The sequence below is a fragment of the Perna viridis genome, chromosome 12, assembly GCF_037379345.1.
Source record: "Perna viridis isolate PV_CMFRI_1.1 ecotype Kerala chromosome 12, ASM3737934v1, whole genome shotgun sequence".
Taxonomy (NCBI): Eukaryota; Metazoa; Mollusca; class Bivalvia; order Mytilida; family Mytilidae; genus Perna; species Perna viridis.
In genome coordinates this window covers 11612534-11639418 of record NC_142456.1, presented here as the reverse complement: position 1 = coordinate 11639418, position 26885 = coordinate 11612534, and the positions used below count along the sequence as shown (strand labels likewise).

General features: G+C 35.8%; 1 protein-coding gene across 1 annotated transcript in view; it reads left to right on the top strand.

Moving 5' to 3' along the window:
• The window catches only part of LOC148601200 (uncharacterized), a 166685-nt gene extending 140477 nt beyond the window's left edge, over window positions 1-26208 (top strand). Inside the window, exon 3 of the mRNA XM_088556756.1 lies at window positions 25863-26208. Coding sequence (XP_088412882.1) covers window positions 25863-26050 — 188 coding nt within the window. The 3' untranslated portion in view covers window positions 26051-26208. The remainder of the gene's footprint in view (window positions 1-25862) is intronic.
• Window positions 26209-26885: the final 677 nt, after the last annotated feature.

Here is a 26885-nt window from a genome sequence, read left to right as displayed (position 1 = left end):
TTGACCCATTAAAACTGTAAAAACATAGAGATTTCTATGCTAAATGCAGGCAAAGATTTTTATGAGGAATGCAATAAAATTTCATTTTTCACAATCGGACAAAAAAATTAAAAAATCGATTGTTTTTCGGGTGTGGCCCCTTTTGCCCCTCATTACTCAAAAACCGTACAAGATAGCTAAAATCTTATTGAAAAATTTAGGCTGGGAGTTTGTTAGGGAACCAATTTTTTTTTTTTAAAGCGGACGAAAAATTTTTAAAAAGTGGATTTTGATTTTTCCGAGTGTTCCCCTTTGATCCCTTAAAGCTCGAAAATCGTAAGAGATATCTGAAATCTGATTGTAAATGCAGGTAGGGGTCTGTATGAGGAATTTACTTATTTTTTTTAGTAATCGAACAGAAAATGAAAAATATGATTTTTTCCGGATGTCGCCTCTTAGGTCCCGTATCACTTGAAAACCTTACGAGATATCTGAAATCTGATTGATTAATGCAGGCAAGATTTTTTTTATAAAGAAACAATAAAAAAAGGTTTTTAAAATCGGATTTAAAATAAAGTTATATTTTTTGGCGTTGCTATACTTTTACCTCCTATAACTTAAAAAAATGTTCCAAAATACGTGGAATCAGCGGAAACATTTGTTACAAAATTCTCTAAAGAACAAAAAAAAAAAAGAACAATTAAAATCGGAATAAAACAAATATTCTACATGTTTTTTGCCCCTTTTCCGAAAACATTTAGGATCTCAAAGTCCCGTTGAGATTAAGATGAGATTTTTGGCCTACTTGAGGATTATTGATTCCCAAAGTATTGGGAATTTTCATATCTTCCTCTGCATTTCAGAAAATTAAAAAAAAAAAAGGGGGGTATCTTCCCACTTATGTACCAAATTTGTGTCGGTGCCTGGGACCATGGTCTATTAGTCCATCATAGGAATGGGATAGGTTTTTGGCCTCCTTAAGGACTATCGATCCCCAAAATATTAGGAATTTCCATATCTTCCACTGGCGTTGAGAAAATTTTTAAATGGGACCCCCCCCCTTATCCACTTATGTACCAAATTTGGTGTCGGTGGCTGGGACAAAGGTCCTTTAGTCCATCTTTGGACTGCGATGAGATATTACTAATAGGCCGACTTAAAGACTATCGATTCCAAAAAGATTGGGAATTTCCATCCTCCCCCTCTGTCGCTGAAAAAAAAATATAAAAAGAGGATCCCTTTACCACTTATGTACCAACTCTGGTGTCGGTGGCTGGCCCAAGGTCAAATACTCCATCTTAGGACTGGGATGAGATTTTAGGCCTACTTAAGGTAGTACAATACAGTTAGTTCATTTCTGAAAATTTGGTTTCTTTTTGTTGAAATAAAGCTGTTTTGAGGCAGTGCACACAGAAATTTCTAGTGTTTTGTCATAAGAAAGTGCATATTTTCTAAATCCTTGTCATGTGGAGGTTCAAGTCATTTATAAGTAATTTAGTGATTATTCTTATACAATCCAGTAGCCATGGTAACATATTGAAAAAATATTACTTAATTTTAGTACAAATCAGGGGTGCCTTTCCAAAACTAACAGCCAAATACTACGTTTTATAAAATATCAGGCATTTAGACACTACCACAGGATGAAAGCATGCATGGAGTAGGTGGAAAGAAGGTAAAAATAATAAGACTCTTTTCGATTCATTTTCTCACAATTTTAGTCCCAAAAGTTCGTTCGAAATAAGGTATTTTGAAAATCAACCATCTGATGCTGAGGAGAGAAACGAATACGGCAGGAGACTGAATCGTTTCGGATACCATTTTTCATTTAAATTACACCTGTATACCATAACATTTAATACATTTGTCTATGTATAAATGCTTATCTACATTTAATCAATAAAGCCACCAAATTTCAATTTTTTAATTTTAAGTTTAACAAATTTGACCGGGGTAACTTGGTGTGTGAAACAGTGCGCCTTAATGTAACTGTATAGTGCACCCTAAGGACTATCGATTCCCAAAATATTAGGTATTTTAATATCTTCCTCTGTCGTTGATAAAATTTATAAAGGGGCCACTCTAACAACTTAATATGTACCAATTTTGGTGTCGGTGGCTGGGACATAGGTACATTAGTCCATTTAATGACTGAGGGGAGATTTAAGACCTAATAAAGGCTACAAACCACTAATTCCACTTTCCATAGGCTTCTATGCTAATTTCACAATATTCAATGGCTTCTCTGGACTTTACCTTAACTTTAACCTGCAGAGGACTATATATCAGCATGATTCTACATATGTCAGCTCACAATCCTCAGAATGGCATGTGGGGTTAGCAGACTTGCAGTGCAGTACTGGTCACCGGAAGTGAAGGGTCTATAAATAGAATGGGAAATCCCAGTGTTTTCACAAGATAGGGGTATATTTAAAAATCATTATGGGGATTAGGCTTCACATCACAAGAAGCAAAATGCACCTATAAAATGTACAGAAATGTTTTTCCTTTCAGAAACTGTTTAAATTTTTTAAATAAGATGAGAACTTTTTTCACAGCACTATGAGGAACAGGGGTAATTTCTGCGTAGGACTATTTTTGCGTACGTTCCAAATGCTCATTGGTTGGATTGGTGGTCTGTAACCTAAAGGATTATAATTTCCAAAAATATTGGGAATTTCTATTTCTTCCTCTGTCGTTGAGAAAATTTTAAAAAGGGGTCCCTTACCATTTATGTACCAACTTTGGCGTCGGTGGCTGGCCTAAAGTCCATTAGTCCATCTTGGGACGAGTTTTTGGCCTATCTAAGGACTAACGATCTCCAAAATATTAGGAATTTCCGTACCTTCCACTGTCGTTGACTGGGACCAAGGTGCATTAGTTCATCTTGGGACTGGAATGAGACGTAAGGCCTACTTAAGGATTATCGGTTCTTAAAATATTGGGAATTTTCATACCTTTCTTAATCGTTGAGAAAATTTTAAAAAGCCACCCCCTTCCCCACCCCTTACCACTAATGTACCAAATTTGGAGTCAGTGGCTGGGACAAAGGTGTATTAGTCCATCTTGGGACTACAAAGGGAGTTTAGGCGTAATAATGACTATTGATTCCCAAAACACCTGGAATTTCCACATCTTCCTCTGTCGCTGAAAATAATATAAAAAAGGGGTCCCTTTACAACTTCCATGCGGGCTGGTATTGACGGCCAGATTCATAGTGCGACCTAGAAACCGTGAAAGCGATTGGACAAAACAACCAGGAAAGGAACTTCGTAACTTTACATGGCGAAAAGCTCAACAGAGTTACCAACATCAACTTATAGGTAAATTAAAAGATAACCACCCATTGAAGAAATCATGGTAGCACATATGCAATCGAATATCTGGCAATAAACAACGCCAAGTACAAATGTAGGGGTACCACCGTCGTTAATAAATGGTAACCTAATCAACGACAAAACTGTCAAAGCAGATGAATTCAAGGACTTTAATAGTAGGCCATATATTTACTGAAACGGCCAAAATGCACTGAACATACACTGAATTTACTGAACATAAAATTGTCCAGTAAAATTCAGTTATTCAGTGCAAAGTCAGTGCGTTTAACCCGGGTCGTGTTCAGTGTGTTCGGTACTCCGCTTCAAAGTAAATTCAGTATGTTCAGTAGCTGTTCAGTAATGTGCAGTAATTGCGTCAAGTACTAAACAAGAGTCTGTTCAGTGAGATTCAGTATAAGAAAATAGTATTTTTGTTATTTCCTTTGGAACTCCAATTAAATAGCTCATAATGTACATGTATGCAAAGTTACATATGCCAGCTACACAAACATCATGTTTGTTAATATTTTGTTTTTGTGCTTGTTTGTTTTTGTTTTTGCTTATTTTATCTTTTATTTTTAATTTTATCTATTTTTGTTTTTGTTTAATTGTAATTTAATTGTAATACCGAATAATTATATAACCTTGGTTTCGAAAAAAATGCGGATTAGTAATTAGACGAATTAAATCATAACTGTACACCTACATGTACTGTTTTCAAAATGTCTAAATTAAATTATTTAATGCCATTTTATTTTGCGTACTGAATTTATGGAGTCACGTCAATTGTGTTTTTAACATGTGTCACGGATTGCCGAACCGTGCGAAGACAAAAGAAGCCGCCCACTCTATCAACAATGAAGCCTTACAGGTCTTTTTTTAAAAATATCACCTTGTGTTGAGTCTCTTGTTCACTTAAATTTAAAATCATTTTTAATAACTTTTTTTTTAAATTTGATTTTTTTTGTGTTTCTCCGAGGAACCCTGCCACGCAATTAAATGCGTTTAAGTTTTAAGTTTCCAGAACTGGTTCTATTTAAGATACTAAATGTGATTATTAAATTTTGTTCAAATATTTACACAACTAGATTTAGATAGACCTACACTAATTAGAATGACAGTAATAAATTTAACCCAACACAATTAGCAATGCAAAATGATTAAATCCTTGGTGTGCGTATTGTACTTATTTAATACACCGCGATAACCGTCTATTGCATCAGTCATGAAACGGGGGGGGGGGGGGGGAGTTGACGTTTTCATCCTGGTGGGGTTGTTCTCTATCATCTTTACCATATCCATTCTCGTTAAATCAAGCGTTTTGTCAATAGACAATAACTATAAAAATCATTTCGTCAATTGCTATAAATTCATGTCTTTCCAAATTGACGAGAATTAAAGTCAAGATGAGTTTTGAAATCATCTGTTATTTCAATATTTCCCTCCCCTTCAAAATCGGACAACAACTTATCGCTAATCAACGAAAGTACCCAAAGTCGTGGTTACGGTCTGTTACTAATGTAATTGCCGACACGAGTCACGAAGACTTGAATTACTTTTTTAAAAATTAATTTAGTGTATTAAATACATTTTCGCACGCCTTGTCCATTTTTGTTACTTTATTTTATCTTGAGAAAAGCATCTTTAAGTCGGTTTTCGTGCGCTAAGACCGGTCTTTGCAGTGTTCAGTCGGACCCGCAGTTAACGGTACAACACTTACATGTACATAATTACTTATAAACATGTTTATATAGAAGTCTGTTACTATATAGAAGAAGAATGTTTATTTCAAAATGCAACCTGAATATAAAAATATTTACAAACACATTATTCGATATTAAATGTCAGCCAGCCCTATTAAGTCGAAATTATAAATACATTTTATAAAACTGAGACTTTAAATTCGAACTTGAATAAGAGTGTTACGCTTTCAACTTTAAATTACGAAAGAGAAGAAAAGTTAAATTATCAAGAAATTACAGTTCTTCTGTGATAACAGTCTGTGATGACGTTTGTCACAAGTTTGTACAGCTTATGGTCGGCTAGAAGCTCACACAATTTGTCAGCGTCAGTTAGACCAGATATATCACAGATCATCGATATTTTGTTTAAAATCCCTTTGATCTTGCTATACGATAATTTTCAATCTCACGCCAGTCCAGTGAGAATGAAGATTATCGCTAGTCTTTATGTCCTCGCGTGACATACAAGCAACAGCGTAGGAATATTTGACGACCCAAATAGCCGTCTCTTTGTTTACTGTATATGAAATAATATTAGATTATTGAATATTTTTCAACGAGAGGGAGCATGAGAAACTCCCGCGAGTTGAGAAAAATATTTAATAATCTGTTTATCGCTGTTTTGCTGAATTGTAAGGTATTAGTTTTTTTTTATTTTCAGTTTTCTTGACCTAAATATGTAAGTTTTATAAGCTCTGCAAAATTTCCTTTCGGAACTTTTTACAGCGAAGTGCTACGTGACATCACGCATGTTGTGCAGCATTGACACACTTTTTTTTCAAATCGGCTCGACGAGATAAGCATGAGAGACTCCCTCTCGTTGAAAAATATTAAATAATCTAATAAAGTCACTCGAATATCATCAAGAAGTTTGTTTCTTTTGTCTGAGTATTTTGGACAATGAATAAGGAAGTGAATCTCGTCCTTAACTGATCGTGTGTCGTACGTCTTATAAGTTCTTTGCTCGACTGGACTATTTCGACTTCTCTATAATTCAGTGCTGATCTATCGGGATTGCGTCATATTTTAATATAAAACAAAATAAGAAGTGAGCTACAAATTTGGGCTTTCTAATGGATGCACCCTAGGAAAAATACGAGCAGATCGCAGTCAGGCTTATTAAAATATGTGACTTGTGCACGATTCAGTACATCTCTGTCAATATGGCATATATCAAACTCCTACGAACAACCACAAATATTAATGCATACTTCAGTAGTCAATGACGTCACTCAAGACCACTATAATGACCTAATGATCTATTTTAAATGTGCACTCGAGCGGAAGATCTGTGGTGATCAGTTTTCAACATAGTGGACACTTAGTTGTGCAATGTGATGACTAATGGTCTAGTATCGATCGTCATACATGACCTAGTCTGACCTTTTGGTGACAGTTTGTCTAAGACTACGTGACCGGGAGATGGTGGGGGACCAAAATTGACCGGGGGATAGAGGGGAACCGGAAGTGACCGGTATGGGAAGGGGGACCAGAAGTGGACCTTGAGTATGACCGGAAGTGGACGTAGATGGGGGGCCCATGACTAATAAAGGGAACATGGGGACCTTTTGATGTAGGAAAGGGGGGCCTTAAAGGTAAGGAGGGAGGTTAGTGTCATTATATATCTTTCTTTCTTTATATGTTTTATATTTCTACATTTTCATTAATGTTAATTGTTTTTTTTTTAATTATTTTTGTAAATTCATTGTAATTTCATTGTCACTGCGTAATTATATCAAATTGAATGGGCGCTTTGAATCGATTTTAAATTTTGATTTGCATTTCTTTGTGTTCAATGGATTGTGTAATTGGAATAAATGTCTCACGGTTTAGACAGATATTTGAAACTTCCCATTTTACTGGTGATTTCAATAGCACCATGTATTGATTTTTAACCGTTTTTATTGTGCTTTATGAATACATTACAGGTGTAAGGACGTGTAGTGCAATGCTTACCTCTCGGACATAAATTTTTATCGTTGTTTTAATAATTTTTGTTTAATAATGTGTAATATTTTTTGTATACAGTTTGAAATTTTGACTAACCACTAATGATTATCCTGACCATTGTAAGGTTAACAATTGATGTTTATATTTGGAACGTTAATAGCTTTTGAATGGTGTTGCCTTTCATTTCAGACACACTCAACCTTTCCATCGATTTTATCCATGTTATGGGGCGCTATCGGGTAAACCGATTTCTTTTTTCAATATATATTTTCAATATTTACATGTCGCGTGTACTTGATTTGATCCATTATGGGGTTCTGTTGGGTAAACCATTGATTTGTTGATTTTTTTATCTCTATATTTTCATTTGTAGTTTGTTTACTATGCCTTTTTGTTTTGTTTAAGTTTGAGACTTGTGTGCTCGTTTAATGTTTTTTTTCTTTTGTTATTATAAGGAGATTGACCTTTTTAGTATTTTCTTTATCTGCATGTCGCGTACACCCGTTGAACGTGTTATGAGGCTCTATCGGGTAAACCGATTTCTTTTTAATACTTTCAATGTTTACATGTCGCGTGTACTAGATTTGACCCGTTATGGGGGTAAACCATTGAACTACGGAATTTTATTTTTCTCCCTATAATTTCATTCGTGGTTTGTTTCCTTTGCCACTTTTTGTTTAAGTATTGTATTTAACTTTTTATTGTTATAGTATGTTGTCAAGTTACTTACACTCAAACTTTGACCCATGTTATGAGGCTCTGATAGTAAATATGTTTATTATGCTGTCGCTAACGGTTTTAATAGGTATTATCGGTTTTGAGCACCCTGTTTTGTAAGGAGGTCTTTAGTATAATTTTACTCCACAACAATATTTTGTTCTTTTATATTTTATTTACAATTCATATTCATTGCCCCATTCGTCGGAGTGTCGTCTGTATTTCAAATACGGGTCCTGCTAAATGATCTGTTCCATAAAGTGTTCTTCCCCTTTAAATACCACTTTACGATCCGAGCGTTTTATGAATCTACTTTACTATAAGTAGTCTTGCCGTCCGAGTATCATTGGTGTCAAGGCTGGTTTTTTTCACACTATTAAACCTTCTGTTCCTTTCGTTCCTCCGTAACATGACTTCTGATAGTGTTCGTTGTATATCCCATATAGCTTCTCCTTTGTTTTGATTAACTATCCTCTCACTATATAAGGTCCTGGCATCGTAGATTAATATGATTCATCTTGCTGAACGTTTTTAACTTTCTTGATTTATTTTTTTATACAAGGATTCCACTCTGGTTTCCACTGGTATTTGATATTCTGACGTTGTACGTTTTACGTTTTTAATACATCTGCATGATTTTTGTTCCGAAATCCTCTCTATACAGTTTTATTTATAGGTATCACATCTGTTTTCTGATCTGCTTTTTTCTTTCCTCCAGCTGGTCTACCACGAGGTCTTTTCGGGGCCTCACTTTCTTTTATCAGTTCATTCCTTGGTTTGCATTGTGCACTTTCTTTCGTCAATTGCACGTGTATGCCATCACGACTAGTAACCTCTTCTAATTGAATCCCTCAACAGGGAACTATCTTGTAAATCTTTATTGTTCCGGGTGCGTCCATCTCCTTCGGGAGTCGGCCAAAAAGTGACCACACATCCTTTTTCATCTCTAATTATACTTTTTTTCATCCAAGAACACATCCTGAATTTCTCATTGGAAAATGTTGCTTCTCAATCTCAAGTTGTCGGGAGTGCCCTGTTTCATGTCGATCAATAAACATCCGTGGGGTTTGTCGGTGGCATACTCGTACGATGTCATAAAGTAGTTTGTTTTTTTAGGAAACATTTGTTGGACCATGGGCATGGCCTGGGATACGTCTCGGGGATTTTTAAACAGAACCAGCTAATGGGCATTCAGACTGATGGTTCTGTGATAATTGTTTTTGTTGAACAGATTCTGGACCATCAACATGACACTTTCATATTTTTTATGGTGAGAATATTTCATGAAGAGATGCGAGATAGATTCAGTGACCGAATTCATCATATCGTCTAGAACAAGAAAGAGTCTCTCTCTTGGATCCAAGGTGTCAAGGTTCGGGAGTCCTCGTACAAAGTCGACATACTATATGGATCCATAAATGGTCTGGTACACATCGTAGCACCACGTTATTCGATCGGATCTAGGCATCATCATGTGTGTGTTTCACGTTTTGTACGAATCGACGCACAAACATCGTTTTTCCACTTCCGGTGGGGGCTGCTATGACACTGGTAAAGGGATGGGCCCATGGTATGAAATGGTCATCCAAGTATCCTTTGGGTACGTCAAAAGCAATGGGGATCGTCTGTCGGGTGTATGAAAATGTTTTCGCCAGCTGAGTCCTTGGGCAAGCTTTCTTGAGTTTCATCCTGGATCGAGTGGAGTAGCCCTTTCGTATAACGGTCTTGGCATAGTCCATTCATCAAAGTATCTTGTTTTTTTTCTTTTTTTCTTTTCTCAAAGCATATTGGTGTAATTCTCTCATCAAAGTATGGTAGTCCGGTAAACCAGTTTGCATCGATTCTGTCTTTCTAAGGTTGTCTCTTGCTGGACATGATGCGTTTGTAGACTGTTTTGGTCTGTTTGCATGGTTCTCGTAGCGTGATAGACGCAGTGATTCTTGCGATGGTCTAGAATAAGGAGAACACCTGGTTTCACTCCGGTGGGGTAGATCAATTAAAGCCTGGTATCCATGAGTTTTCCTAAAATGACGTTTCATATTATACCTTCTTGTAAAGATTATCTTGCATTCTGGACAGGTCGTGGAAATCTTGTATACGACGACCTTCTTCTTCGACAACTGAGAACAAAATGATAACAATTCTTTTTTACTTTTACTTTTGAGACTATTTTTTGCAAGTCTTTTCGCTGATATTCCTTCCATACTCTAATCCCACCTTTTGAGGCTATGTTTGGTTCTTTACTCCCCCTTTCTTTCTTTTGATCCCCTAATATTGACTCTAACGACTCTTGACTCCTACCCCGACTCTAACGACTTTTGACTCCGACTCTTGACTCGTACCCCCGACTCTAACGATTCTTGACTCTTACGCCCGACTCTAACGATTCTTGACTCTTACGCCCGACTCTAACGACTCTTGCCTCTACTCTACTGATCCTAATCACCTACAATTTCCCTCCACTCATCCTAACCTTAACTATATCTATCCTTAACTCTAAACTTTTAACCTGACATGAGCAATAACATTCATAACAAACGTCTAACACCAAGCCTTAACCAATACAAAATCTGCGATAGACACAGGTAACCCTGAGCAATTTTGAAGATTCAATCCTAACCCTATACCTAACCATACACCTAACAATAATCTTAATCCTAACCCTTACCCTAACCTAACCCTAACCCTTACCACTAACCCTAACCCCTAACCCTAACCTGAACTTAACCATAAACCTGGACAAATATCAACATCTGACCCGAACCTTAAATATAACCCTAAGCCTAACCCAACCACTAAACTATAGGCTTAACCCTTGCTATAGACTTGATAGTTTATCTAAAGGTTGAGTCTAACAACTTTCTTGACCCTTGACCTTATCTGAAACTCTAACCCTAAACCTAACCCTAAGCCAAACCCTACTGACCTTAACGCTATACATACCATTAGGCATAACCCATACTTAACCATACACTTAACCCTAACACAACCCTTATCACTAACCCTAACCCTAATCCGAACTTAACACCTAACAAGTCCCTTCAGCACCTGCGTATTGAGTGTTCATAACTCATACGTTATGCCTGAGCTTGCCGAAACTACGCAGACTTTTTGTATCGCGCTAGAACTTTAAAAAGTAGGTTCTGGAATAGATTTGTGTTGCTACAAGATTGAAGTCATCACTACAGAAGCTTCATGGTCGTCATCATGAACTCTGGGATCGTTATGGTGTATCTATCTGTACCATGAAAACTGATTTATTCAACGGGTCATAGTTTTCCTTTCCTCGTTTGTCTACCCCGGACTTGACTTTTTATGAGCAACTCAACGGGTGTTTCTAGAAAAGCAGAGGACGCTTAACCTACCGGTGCACCTGGTCCATGCTCCCAGTTTTTAGTGGAGTCAGAGTTGCTCATTTGCTTTTGTTACTTTGTATGTATGATTTTAGTTACTTTATCTTATTTGTTTTGTATGTCTGTCTTCCATGTCGGGTCTTTGTCCCTGGATTGCATTCTTTTGATTACCGCTATAACACTTGACATAGACCTAACTCTAGACTTAACCATGATCATAGACAAACATCAACATCTGATCCCTACCTTAAATATATCCCTGAGCCTAACCCAACACTTAACCATAAACTTAACCCTTGCCATAGACCTGAGCCTATAACTAACGGTTGACTCTATCAATTTTTTTGACACTAGTCCTCATCTGAAGCTCTAACCTTAACCTGACCCTAACACAATACATAACACTATGTGTAACCATATACTTAATCAAACACCTAACCATACACTTAATATTAACCCTCACCACTGACCCTAACCCCTAACCTAACCCTAACCCTTGCCCCTAACCGTAACCCGAACATAATCATAACACTGGACAAACATCAACATCTTACCTCAACCTTAAACATAAGCCTAAGCCTAACCTAGACCTATCTCTTGACCTAATCCTAACCCTGGACATAACCTAATCCCTAGACAAATACTAAGATCTGGTCCCAACCCTACACTTAATCATAAGCGACGACACAACCCTATACCGAACTATAGATTTAAATGTAATCAAGTGAAGAAAAAACTACTAGAACAAAGATTGGGGTAAGGGCTAGGGTTAGAGTTATGGTTAGAGTTAGGTTAAAAGACATGAGTAGGGCGGCTATGGTGAGAATAATAGAAAATGAAATAGAAGTATACGGAAACGACTAACAGAACACTAGAGATTAGGGTTAGAGTTAAGGTCAAGGGTTAGTGATGAGATAATAGAAAAACAACCAAAGCGAAGATTAACGTCAGGGTAAGAGTCAGGCTTAGGATAAGTGTTAAAACAATAGAAAAATATTGCACAACAAAGATTAGGGTTAGAGTTAGGGTCAAGGGTTAGGATTAGATAATAGAAAAACAAACAGAAGAAGAATTAAGGTTAGGGTTAGGGTAAGTCTTGGAGTAAGAGTTAATACAAGAGAAAACAGTCAGCACAATGATACGGAATAGACATAAAGAACACATTATACATAGTTACATGACTTAGGGTTAGGGTTGAGGAGGTGTAAGGGTTTACAAAGAACACACAGAAGAAAATCCGGGTTTGCAATAGAAAAATTTTCAGAACAAAAGTGAAGACTAGACCTAAAAAACAAACTACAAATAGTCACAGTTTTAAGCTAGATAATGTGTTAGGATAGGGTTATGGTAAAGTTTGGTGTTGAATAAACATAGAAAAGACCGCGCTAAATAGAGTTAAGGTGAAAGCTAGGATAAATGTTATAGTGAGGGTTATGTCACGGGTTAGAGTAAGATTCGGTGTTAAATCTAGGGTAAGTACTTCGTCTTGGATACGGTTAGATCTAGTTTTAGGTCTTCACTTGATTACACTTAAATCTATAGTTCGTTATAGGGTTATGTCTACGCTTATGATTAAATGTAGGGTTGGAACTAGATCTTAGTTTTTGTCTAGGGATTAGGTTATGTCCAGGGTTAGGATTAGGTCTAGAGATAGGTCTAGGTTAGGTTTCGGTTAAAGTTAGATCTAGACTTAGGTCTATGTCACGGATTTAGTTTATGGTCAAGTGTTGGGTTAGGCTTAGGGTTATGTTTAAGGTTGGGGTAAGATGCTGATGTTTTTCCTGGATTATGATTAAGTTTTGGTTACGGTTAGGAGTAAGGGTTAGGGTTAGGTTAGGGATTAGGGTTAGTGGTAAGGGTTAATATTAAGTGTATGGTCAAGTGTATGGTTAGGTGTTTGATTAAGTATAGGGTTACACATAGTGTTATGTATAGTGTTGAGGTCAGGTTAAGATTAGAGTTTTAGATAAGGTCTAGTGTCAAGAAAATTGTTAGAGTCAACCGTTAGTTATAGGCTCAGGTCTATGGCAAGGGTTAAGTTTATGGTTAAGTGTTTGGTTAGGCTTAGGGTTATATGTGAAAAATATACACATTAACTTAAACAAATTTCTTCTTGCAACCCTTAAAATAATATACAGACTTTTTCAGGGTAAATCAGGAATTGGGATTTCAGATTAATATTGTAAGATTTTTCATTCAATATGCCATTTTGGGGGGCAGAATAAAGGGGTTAAGTTCAAAATTTTTAAACAAACTGCTAAATTTTACACAATTGGCCTCTGAGAGATGATTGAATCAAACAACCATGGTGAGCATGGTAACATTTACCACACGAACACACATTTTCACTCTTTAGAAAAATTTAATTCCAATACCCAAAATAAAATTAACACTCATTTTATGCTCAACTGTAGAATCAATTCTATTAAAGTTGTATTGCTGCCAGCTACTTAACAAATTTGAAGGTAAACTCGAATAAAATGCTTTGCAGGGTGCAGCTTGATATGACTGCAGAGATTGAACCCTGAACATTTGGAAAACACCCTGAAAAACAGTATGGACACACCATTTAAATTTGACACAGCTACGAAATTTGATTACGATTAGATATTTGACACAGGATAAAAATTTGACCAGAACCAATATGGTCACTTTTTTGCCATTCTTCCAAAATGGTTCCTGTAAAAATCAATCCCAAACTTCTTGTTGAAAAATGTGGTACAATTTAATGTGATTCATTTCTTTTCACTAGTTAATGTCCAGAAATAATTAAAAAAAAACCTTTTTTTCATGGTCTATTAGTGACCCCTTATTCTTATCTGAAACCTTATCCTTATCTGAAACCAAGTGTCTACAGACAACGACAACAACCCCATAGCAATACATGACCGCAAATAAAAGTAGCCCCCCCTGCCTTCACTGATTTCTTTGAAAAAATTTAAATTAATCTTATTCAAGCTTTTTTGTTTGCTACTTATCATTTACTAAAGAAATCGATCCAAAATATAGAGGCCCCATCCAGGCGACAAGCCTAAATTGTTAATTGTTTAACACTGAAGTCCCCTCTCAAAAAAGTTAACCCCTTAGACCATTTTCTATGAAAATCCATCCTATCTAAGATTAATTGGTACTTACAAATCATTAAAGTTTTAAAACAATGAGTTAGAAATGGAGGTGCTATCACAGTAACTTTTGACACAACCAGATTTTCTATGCTGATTTCTGTAATGATGCAGCAATGTAGATGAATATGAAGTTCCTACAAAATTAATAATTAACATTAACACCCCAAAGAACTACAAAAAATATAATTGTGAAAATAAGGTATAATTCAAAATAACTAATACATATTGAAAAAAATCCATATCAAATTGGTAAAAATCAATTAGGCAAGGGACTTACCTATTAAATGTCACCTGATTATCATCAATTAATTACATAGTGAGTATTGTCTGACACTTCCTTATTATTTACTCAAAAAGTAATTTCCATTTACATGTACATGTCAATTGAACTTAAACTCTTTAACTATAAGATGTATACATGTAATACCTAAAATAAGGTCTACATCTTTATCTATCTCCATCTACACATCTTGGTACTAATTTTTTTGTATTTGTATGGATCTGTCACTTTTTCCATAGAACAACCTGAAAAATAAACGTATACACATATTTTTATCAAAACTGACTATGTACATGTATATATACTTGTCAGAAGGGTCTTTTAATCCAGGGACAGCTGGACAAACATTACATTTACCAAATGTTACAGACCCAGATATTCTGAAAAGAGATGGTTACAGTGGCGTTAAAAAAAGGTGGTTTCTAGGCTGTTATTTACTAATTTTGCAATAAATTAAGCACAAGTGTAACAAAATTTTCCAATGAAAAGAAAGGAGTTTCCACAACCAGAACCCTTCCCTGGACTCCCTACTAGTTCATCTATTTTCTTCTTGTTTGCCATTTTGCTGTAGCCGAGGGGACTTTACATTTGCACTCCATCTGTCTGTCCATCCAGAAGAAAAAAAATTTCCGCATTTTTTCTAAACACTTGCAGATATTGAGCCGAGTTTAGTATCTGAGTCAACCTTGATGAGTTACAGATCTTATTAACATTTCGTTTTGCTTGGCTGATTATTGTCCGAGTTGTGGCCCTTGAACTTTGAAAAATTTACTGAAATTTAAGTTTTCTGTGCTGTTTTTTTTAATTAAATGCTTGCAGATATTAAGTTGATTTTTGGTATGTGAGTCTATCCTGATGCGTCACAGATACAGTATTGTTTTCGTTCTGCTTCACTTATTTTTGTCAGAGTTATGGCCCTTGAATTTACCGAAATTTAAGTTGCCATACTTTTTTAAACGCTTGCAGGCATTGAGCTGATCTTGGTAAGTGAGTCTACCTTTATGAGTTAAAAATTGAGTTTACATTTCGTTCTGCTTTGCTGATTTTTCCAAAATTACCAACTATCGGTTTTACTCACTACCAAAATTTAAGTTTTGCATGCTCTTTTCTATAGAAAACCTGTTAATATTATCTTCATGTGACAAAATTTAATACAACAAAAGATTGGATAATTATTCATTTATATTGGTATGGAATTTGAAACCTAATCTGTCCAATTATCAGCGCATTATAGTTGCAAATCTGCATCTGTTAAATTGATTTTAACATCTATTTTGTCTTTGTCCATATCCCTTCTTCTGTTCAAAATCAATGTCATTTCTTCAGTTTATCATTTATACTCGATGGTACAAGTAAGTATTTGGATCAGTGATATTAACAGCCAATCATACTTTAGTTTTAAATATCATTTATTTATTCATAACATTTACTCCATTATAATGGGTTTGAGTCGTTATTACATTTATTTTTATGGGCCCAGTTGGTCTTTTGAAAATTCTTGAAGTATCAAGTTTAATTCTTTTACATGTATATCTTCCTTATCATTATCATAGTACGAGTTTTCTCAACAACAGTTTGTTTGTCCATGGGGACAAGATTTCCCATATTTCTTCTGAAAATAAGGAAAATAAAAATATACTTCCTTTACTGTTCCACTGTTGCTGTTGTCAAGAACCTAACCCGCCTTGGAAAAAAAAATATAACTCCGATTTAATAATCAAAATTGAAACATGGCTTTTCTAAGATAGGAAAAAGATAGGAAAGGCAATCATTTTCTTGTTTGGAATTTACAGCTGTCATCTGAATTTTGTTTACGTCACATGATATGAGTAAGATATTCTCACCATTTGTAGAAAAATGTAAGATTTCCGATATCTGTGCAGATTGATCTGACAGGTCAAAACTGAAATGGATGTTGCTAGAGATGCCCTTAAGGGATAAAACAAGTGCTATAAAGTTATTGACCATTTTGAGAGCAAGGGGAAAGGGTTATGCTCATGGGGTTGGAATTTTGGGGGAAAAATGTTCCAAGTTATTCATTTATTGAAAAAAAAACTCCCCCATTAATTAACAAGACAGATTTTCAAATAGAAAAAAATGATTTTGCTTGCTGCCTAGATATAAACAAAAATATTGCACTTGTGAAGCAAAACATTTCATCTGGGTTGACAACCCCCTCTTTGTAATACCATTATTTTTATGAGACTCGCACAGACAGTATATGTATGGTAAAGCTCAGGGCACTCACTTATTTAGGCAATGCCTACCCCATATTATTCTGTAATGGAAAAAAACACTGTTTAAGGGATCCCCTAAACAGGAGTTTTAGCCTAATTTGTGGTGTTTTGCTAAAGACAGGACAACATGTAAGAAAATGCCCTCCATACATTATGTGTCCATACGACAAATATCACAGATAATCATAAAAATACTTTTTAATCGTTTAATAGGAAAATTATATACATATTTACGTCTGAAACCTTAACAGTTCAGTTTTAAATTTACTTTAATTAAATAGGTTGCCCCAAAAAGCGTGGTAAATATGGCCGATGATGGGGCATGAAACCATTTGAACATTTAAATGATCGAGAATGGTTGACTTTTCGCAACTGATTGCGTTGACAACCTGACGAAAAGTTTAAATAAAAGTAAATTGTAAATAAAAAGTAGATGAATACCCGCATATATTTTGTATCGGTATTTACATCCTTAGCGTCACCGAATAACAGCTCACACGTAACCGGATGTCATACGTCTTAAAATAAACCGACAGCGAAACGTTGTACAATGTAGTATAAATACACGTGACAGAAAATAAGATGAATATTTTTTTCCATTTAAGAGCATGTTCAAAATTTAGAAGGGTAATCTTAACTTCATAGTAAAATTAAATATAGTTAACAATACATGTTAGAGCGGAGGGATACATCAATCTACTTTCGATTTGGACAGATCTAGTTGTACAGGATGCAAATAGCAGTTTCTGATGAAAACGACTATCATCATAAATACTTTTTAGTTACAGTTATGCAAACGTATTTTTTTGGGTGAAATGTTGTCGGCACTGACCAGATCGGTTCAGTATCACCCGAGATTTTAGATTGTTTTTACACTGCCCACCAAGATTTAAAAAATGGCGGCTTCTGCCATGCTGATTTGAAAGTGAAAGTAACCATGAAGGGAGTGAAATATAGAAATTCGTTACATATAAGGGGTAACTCGCACTAGAAAAAGGTCTAATGAATTACTGGTAACAATTTGATATGTAAATGTGTACTGTAGTGAACCTACTTTTTTTTTAAATTCTCAAAAGAACAACATTTTTTTCTATAGTTACACTATTTGTGATAAGTGGCATATCAACATAACATTAAAAATATGAAGATAGTAACAAAATTAAGTTCTTGACCAAGTTTCAAGTCTCTTTATGGTGTAATAACGAAGAAATTAACAACTGATATTTTCCTTTTGTGGAACCTTAAGGTTGGGATCAGATGTTGATGTTTGTCTATGATTATGGTCAAGTCTAGAGTTAGGTCTATGTCAAGTCTTAGGCTTTACGAAAGTCCCACATAGAGTTTGTGATGGTGATTGGGGTCAGATGTTGATGTTTGTTCAGGGTTATGGTTAAGTTCAGGTTAGGGTTATGTTAGGGTAAGGAGATTAAGGGTATGGTTAAGTATAGGGTTACGCCTAGTGTTATGTATAGTACTAAGGTCTAGGGTTAGGGTTAGGGTTTGAGTTTCAGATAAGGTCTAGTGTCAAGAAAGTTGTTAGGGTCAACCGTTAGTTGTATGCTCAGGTCTATGGCAATGGTAAAGTTTATGGTTAAGTGTTGGGTTAGGTTTAGGGTAATGTTTAATGTTGAGGTCAGATGTTGATGTTTGTCTAGGGTTATGGTTAAGTTTGGATTAGGGTTAGGGTTAGTGATAAGGGTTGTGTTAGGAATAGGGTTAAGGTTAAGTGTACGGTTAAGTATAAGGTGGTGTGTATAGCGTTAAGTCAGTAAGGGTTGGCTTAGGGTTAGAGTTTCAGATAAGGTCTAGGGTCAAGAAAGTTGTCGGACTCAACCTGTAGATAAAGTATCAAGTCTATGGCAAGGGTCAAGCCTGGTGTTAAGTTGTTGGGTTAGGCTTAGGGTTATATTTAAGGTTCGGGTCAGATGTCGATGTTTGTCCAGGGTTATGGTTACCTTCAGGTTAAGGTTAGGGTTAGATTAGGGTAAGGGTTAGGATTAAGATTATGGTTAAGTGTATGGTAAAGTGTATAGTTAAGTATAGGGTTAGGGTTGAATCTTCAGAATTGCTCAGGGTTACTTGTCTATCGCAGGTTCTGTATTGGTTAAGGCTTGGTGTTAGACCTTTGTGTTATGAGTGTTATTGTCAAAGAAATAACCATCTAGTGTTAAACCTCATGTCAGGTTAAAGGTTTAGAGTTAAAGATAGACATAGTTAAGGTTAGGATGAGTGAAGGGAAAATTGTCGTTAGAGTCGGGCGAAAGAGTCAAGAATCGTTAGAGTCGGGAGTAAGAGTCAAGAGTCGTTAAAGTCGGGGTACGAGTCAAAAGCCTGAGTAAAGAGTCGTTAGAGTCAAGAGTCGTAGTAACAAAGTCGTTAGAGTCGGGGTAGGAGTCAAGAGCCGGAATAAAGAGTCGTTAGAGTCAAGTGTCGAAGTCAAGTTGGAGTCAAGTGTCGTAAGAGTCAGGGGTAGGAGTCAAGAGTCGGAGTAAAGGGTCAAGAGTCAATATTAGGGGGTCAAAAACAAGAAAGTGGGAAGTAAATAACCAAATATAGCCTCAAAAGGTGTAGTTAGAGTATGGAAGGAATATCATCGAGAAGACTTGCAAAAAAAGTCTTAAAAATAAAAGTAAAAAAGAATTGTTCTCAGTTGTCGAAAAAGAAGGTCGTCGTTTACAAGATGTCCACGACCTGTCCAGAATGCAAGAGGATATAATATGAAACGTCATTTTAGGAAAACTCATGGATACCAGGCTTTAATTAATCTACCCCATCGGAGTGAAACCAGGTGTTCTCCTTATTCTAGACCATCGCAAGAATCACTGCGTCTATCACGCTACGAGAACCATGCAAACACACCAATACAGTCTACATATTCATCCTGTCCAGCAAGAGACAACCTTAGAAAGACAGAATCGATGCAAACTGGTTTATCGGACTACTACACGTTGATGAGAGAACTACATCAATATGCTTTGAGAAAAGAAAAAAAACCAAGATACTTTGATGAATAGACTATGCCAAGACCCTTATACGAAAGGGCTACGCCAATCGATCCAGGATGAAACTCAAGAAAGCTTGCTCAAGTACCCAGCTGGCGAAAACATTTTCATACACCCGACAGACGATCCCCATTGCTTTCGACGTACCCAAAGGATACTTGGATGGCCATTTCATGCCGTGGGCCCATCCCTTTACCAGTGTCATAGCAGCCCCCACCGGAAGTGGGAACACGATGTTTGTACGTCGATTCGTACAAAACGTGAAACACATGATGATGCCTAGACCCAATCGAATAACATGGTGCTACGATGTGTACCAGATCATTTATGGATCCATGGAGGATGTCGACTTTGTACAAGGACTCCCGGACCTTGACACCTGGATCCCAGAGAGAGACACTTGCTTGTTCTAGACGATATGATGAATTCGGTCACTGAATCGATCTCGCATCTCCTCACGAAATATTCTCACCATAAAAATGTAAGTGTTATGTTGTTGGTCCAGAATCTATTCAACAAAAACAAGTATTACAGAACCATCAGTCTAAATGCCCATTACCTGGCTCTGTTTAAAAATCCCAGAGACGTATCACAGGCCATGTCCATGCCCAACAAACTACTTTATGAAATTGTACGAGTATGCCACCGACAAACCCCACGGATATTTATTGATCGACATGAAACAGTGCACTACCGACAACTTGAAACTAAGAATAGCAACATTTCTCATGGAAAATTCAGGATGTGTTCTTGGATGAAAAATATATAAATATTGATGACAAAGGATGTGTGGTCACGTCTTGGTAGACTCGCAAAGGAGATGGACGCACCCGGAGCAATAAATATTTACAAGATAGTTCCCTTTCGAGGGATTCAATTAAAAGAGGTCACCAGTCGTGATGTCATACACGTGCAATTGACGAAAGAAAGTGCACAATGGAAACCAAGGAATGAACTGACAAAAGAAAGAGTATGTTTGTTTGTTTGTTGGGGTTTAACGTCCGAGCAACAATATTTCAGCTATATTCAGACAATGAACTTGAAATGGATGATAAAATGAACATGTAATGAAAAAAAAGGATGGGACACAAGGACAATAGGGTCAACAAACTTTGATTGCCACTGGAAAAAGAGGGGATGGGTAAGGTCGGGCAATTTAGCCTCCTGTGGCGGAGCGCAAAGGTTCCTACTCCTATCGAATACCACAACAGGGTTCTTTAACGTGCGAGGAACGTGGCATCTTTCCCAACACGGTGCACCACTATGGTTTGCGGTCAGGTTTTCCGTATGATAGCCTGACAACCCCAGCATGTAACACGCCAGGGGTACCCCATTCCACCACCTGGGGCACACATCCCAGTTGCTCTGTGGGCAGAGCGCCTAGCCCCCGGCTAGGTTTCTGAGCACTATTTAATCGCCTTATACGACAAGCTTAGTGCTGCTGCAAGCCTGTTCTTTTAACACCCGGACCTGCACGGGGCAAAAGAAATAGTAATCAAGGGAACCAAGGTTATAGCGGTTATCAAAACAATGTAATCCAGGGACAAAGACCAGACATGGAAAACAGACATACACAACAAAGAACATAAAGTAACTAAAATCATACATACAAAGTAAAAAAAGTAAATGAGCAACTCGGACTCCACTAAAAACTGGGTACATGGACCAGGTCCACCGGTAGGGTAAGCGTCCTCTGCTTTTTTAGAAACACCCGCCGATTTGCTCATAAAAAGTCAAGTCCGGGGTAGACAAACGAGGGCTCATGGATACACCATAACGATCCACGAGTTCATGATAACGGCCATAAAACTTCTGCAGTGATGACTTCAATTTTGTAGCAACATAACCCTGTTCCAGAAGCCTATTTGTCAGAGTTCTAGCGCGATACAAAAAGTCTGCGTAGTTTTGGCAAGCTCTGGCATAACGTATGAGTGAGGCCCCGAAAAGACCTCGTGGTAGACCAGCGGGAGGAAAGAAAAACGCCGACCAGAAAAAAGTGACACCTATAAATAGAAATGTATAGAGAGGATTTCGGAACAAAAATCGTACAGATGTATTAAAAAACGTGAAACGTACAACATCAAAATATCGAATACCAGTGGAAACCAGAGTGGAATCCTTGTAAAAAAAAAATAAATCAAGAAAGTTACAAAAGATCAGCAAGATTAATCATATTAATTTACGATGTCAGAACCTTATATAGTGAGAGGATAGTTCATCAAAACAAATGAGATGCTATATGGGATATACAAAGAACACCATCAGAGGTCATGTTACGGAGGAACGAAAGGAATAGAAGGTTAAATGGAGTGGTGAAAAAAACAGCCTTGACGCCAATGATACTCGGACGGCAAGACTACTTATAGTAAAGTAGAATCATAAGTAGCTCGAATTGTAAAGTGGTATTTAAAGGGGAAGAAGAACACTTCATGGAAAAGACCATTGAGCAGGACCCGGATTTGAAATACAGACGCCACTCCGACGAATGGGGCAATGAATATGAATCGTAAATAAAATATAAAAGAAAAAAATATTGTTGTGGAGTAAAATTATACTAAAGACCTCCTTACAAAACAGGGTGCTCAAAACCAATAATACAGTCCCTGTACGGGATAAATTTCCCACTTGCCCCATACCCCATTGCCTCATCCCCCATTCCCCATTGCCCTATACCCCCCATTGCCCCATTCCCCATAGCCCCATCCCCAATTGCCCCATTACCTTATTCCCTACAGCCCCATTCCCCATTGCTCCATTCCCCATTGCATCGACTTATTTCCCATTGTCAAATGCCTTTCCCCATTCCGAAAAGACTTAGTAAAGTAAATGTTTTATCAAACTCATGTAATGTATAAGGATGTAAAAAGCTTCGTGCTTTCAATATTGCTTTTAGAATCTCGCCGGCGAGTTCGACAATTACCGAAATCACGCAATATTTGCATTGTTTACATGTATTATCGACACTCCGAGCTCCATGAGAAATAAGCATGCACAATATTCTTAAACATATAGATGCATGTATAAATTGTGAATGAATTTGATTTCTAAATTTGTTCTTGAAAATGTTAAAATACTCCAGAAAAGGTTTTTGTTGATTGTTGTTAAACATATATTACAAACCAAATGCTTGAACATGAAATATTTTTTTCCAAATTTAATGAGTGCCAATATTTAAGATTACCTTGATGGTCTTAACTAATTGTTTAAAATGTTAAAATTATTAAAATAAGCATTATATATGGGCTGTGATACATTTATTCTCAAAAATGACATATTTCTGCAAATTGTAAGTGTATGAACAATTTTAATTACAATAATGGTCCAAAATTATTGTTCAAAATATTAAAACGGCCAATATTAGTATCCGGTTGGTGGTTTCGACACTCATATTTCAGTCAAAAATCTTCAAAAAGACATATTTTGCAAAGTGTATGTGTGGGAACAATTTGAATATACCAATTAGTCTATAATAATTGTAAAATATGTTAAAATTGTCCATATCATTATTATGTTGATGGCTGTGATACATATATTTCAGACCAAATTCTTGAAAATGAGATATTTTTTGCAAATTGAATGAGTGCGAACACTTGAAATTACCTTTATGGCCTTATATTATGGTTTAAATGTTAAAATTGTCAAAATAGGCATCATTTGTTTGGCTGTGACATATTGATTTCAGTTCAATTACTTAAAAATGACACGTCTGCATATTGTTAAGATGCAAACAGTTTTAATTTGAATAATGGTCTAAAATTCTTGTATAAAATATTAAAAACGGCAATATTGTTATCCTTTTCGAGGTTGCTACGAACGACATATTTCTGCCAATTGAAAGCTAAGGGAATAAAAATATTTTATTATTATTCTTTAAATGGTCTTGTTATTATAGCTTAATGTATTTAAATGTCAATATTAAAATCATACGAGTGTCTTTCAGAATAAATTTTGAAAAAAATCATTTACGTTTAGAAATCGTATGAGCGCGAACATTTTCAATCAATAACAAATGTACTTCCGGTTAACACTTAAAAAATGTCAATGAATAATGACCTGCGACACCTGTAATAATAAAAAATTACTCTAAAACAATCCTGTTTAAAAATTATTTTAATTGCTGTCATAGAATTATGATATGTACGTGGCTTGCGAAAAAAGACAGAAGAATTTGACCAATCAAAATTATTCCCTCGCCCCATTCCCCTCTTCATGTATCATCTTAAACACTGCTGCTAAGGTTATCAAAGAATGATGATTGATCATACAGAGGTCTAGATTTGATGGATTAACGGACAATACAAATGTGCCAGTCTGGTCCACCGGAACTTACTTTGTGTCTTCGACATTCTATTACACTCTTAACCCGTATATTACAGTATCTATTTCGCCTTTCAACCATAGAGTATGCTCCGTGATTCGTTGTGAAAGCATGTCTTACTTTTTCAAAAGGTAAAAATCCATGATATCAAATTTAAAAAAAAAAGCAACATTTTTTCTGATTTTTAATACAACTACACATGTAACAAAGTTGTCCCAGTAAATCTTTTAATTATATCTATTATAATTTTCATGATGCATACAATACGACTTTCAGTATCCCCATCTTTTATAACCCGTAGCTATAGTTTATATTTCTCGAATTACATCGAGTAACGTATCTTTTAAGTTTTGATACTGCATTAAACACATGTACTGTTAACAGTAAAAATTAGTAATGATGCATGCTACGAGTGTTTATACAGGCAACAATATACTAGCTACTGTCATGAATTTCCTTTCAGTTTGTCAGTTTTCTCTATAACATTGTACGCGCTTATGCACGTAAAATTTCGAGACGACATTGAATGGGGAATACCAACGCACTTCCGCGCATTTGCGTTAGACATCCAACGTACTTCAGCGTTGACCATCGCACTTCGGCGTCCTCATCGCACTTCCGAGTCTTACAGATATCCTAATCGCCTCTTCCTTGGACTTGACTTGATTATGGATCGGATTAGTGTTCGGTAATTTTGATATACCCCGATTTTAAGAACTTTTTGCTAACTCACTACCCTGAAATCCAATACAGCGCCCCACAACATAGTTCAATCTCCAATAATAATGAAATATTGATTGATTTAGTTCTATCAAATGGAAGTTTTACATTTTCAGAGAATAATTTCGTTTGAAAAATGAAACACAACTTCCCACTTAGACTTGACAGGGGAAAATGTATTAGGTTAACTAAATGGATGCCTTCACACCTTCATTTCAAGTAGATGAAACATTCGAAAGTAACCCAGCGTTTTATTACTACATTGTACATGTACTTAATCATGATCTAAGGAAAAAAGATCCATGTAGAAATATGTCTAGGCATTTTCATTGTTTTTTTTTCTTTTTCATTTAAATAAAGGAAGGTGCTTCGATATATTTAATATCGGTACGTCTAAATACCGCTTAGCCCCGGCTAAGTGCACTTAGCCCTTAAAAGTGCACTTAGCCCCAAATATTGATTAATATCTATATTTTTGAAGGTTGGGATGAAAAGATATGTCAGATATGGTTATATATTTGAACTTTGTTTAGAGATATTGTTATTATATTTTAGGAAAAAACGGTTTTTAAAACGGCACGCGCTGTCTGTGTGTCGGCAATTTCGTGTGCTATCATGCGTATACAAATGAACAAGTTAATCAAGCAATATACGGCTTGTCAAATAATTTATGATTAATTGTTTGTCTTCAATTATATGCAATAATGACCTATTCAATAGAATTGGCGAAAAATAAATGTGCGCTAGCTTGGACAAATGGTCTTTGATGTTCATCTCATAAAAACATTTTAAGTTTAGACAAAGAACGATAAAGAATAAAATATAAAAACAGTCTTTTTTTTGTCGCAATATTAAAAAGATTTCTTGTTTTGGTAAGATTTTTTGAGTAAAATTAAATATCATTTAAATATGGAACATCGGTATTCTGGACATTCATAGCGAGTGCATTTACAATATACAATATAAATTTCACAAAATATACGAGATGTGGCGTCCTTGGGGATCACCAACTACGTCCGTTGATTATGACATGGTCTTACATAGATTGCAAGAGGTATATATAAATATATATATATATTAATTATTATTAATTTAGATGAAAGATTGTTGTTTCTTTTTTAGGTAATCCATTTATCACTTTCCGTATTTACAATATAAATTATAAAATTATAAGATATGGAAAACACTTACATAGTTACCAGAGTTGGCAAACCAAAACACAAGAACAACAGAACAACCTGTTGCATAGACTTCTAAATGATGTTACCACCAAGAATACCAGCATTAAGTCTTCATATAAAAAACTTTGAAGTTCCACAACCAAAAAGACTTGCTGCCAAACCATACCAAAGAATAAGACCTAGAAACTGCCGTACAAAGCCAAGATTTTAACATGACAATAGTTCTGCAAATGACTTTATTTTGTTGATGTTTTACATGTTATTATACAATATAGAGCTGTAATAAATCATTCAAAATAATTTACATTTACTTTGTTATTTACACCAATTTATAATTAGTAATATAATGTGTAGGTGTGATAATCCTTCACGGTCTACTGAACTTGGATATACAGGCACATGTCATTATGATATCTTAAAACACGTTTAAATCAATAATTGCTGCAGCGATACTTACAAAAATCGAAATACAACATCTTCATAATTCAAATTTTGTCTATTGATACTAATATGCACACATAAGTGTTCCCATCCCGGGCTAAGTGCACTGTTAGGGGCTAAGCAGTGTTTAGACAGACCCATTTAATATCAACGTCAGACTAATTAACAGAGTTGTGATTTAAGGCCAATTGACACGCTTGTTTATTATACCGCCTGTCCCCTATATACGCAAATGTATCCCCGGGTGTGTTCCCTGAAATAATTAATACAGGTAGTGAATGGCGTTTTGAAAAAAAGAAACATCTAAATAACACATGTTCCCTGACATTACTATATATGACAAAGACGACTGTCTAATCTTGGCTGAGTTTCTAACACATTTTTTCATATTCAATTAAGACAAGCAGATTTTTAAAAACTATTGGACATTTTTTTTTGCATTAATTTTATATTTATGCAAGGAGGTCAATAATAACCCTATATATGTAACCTTATTATTCTAACGATTTTCTATTATAATAAT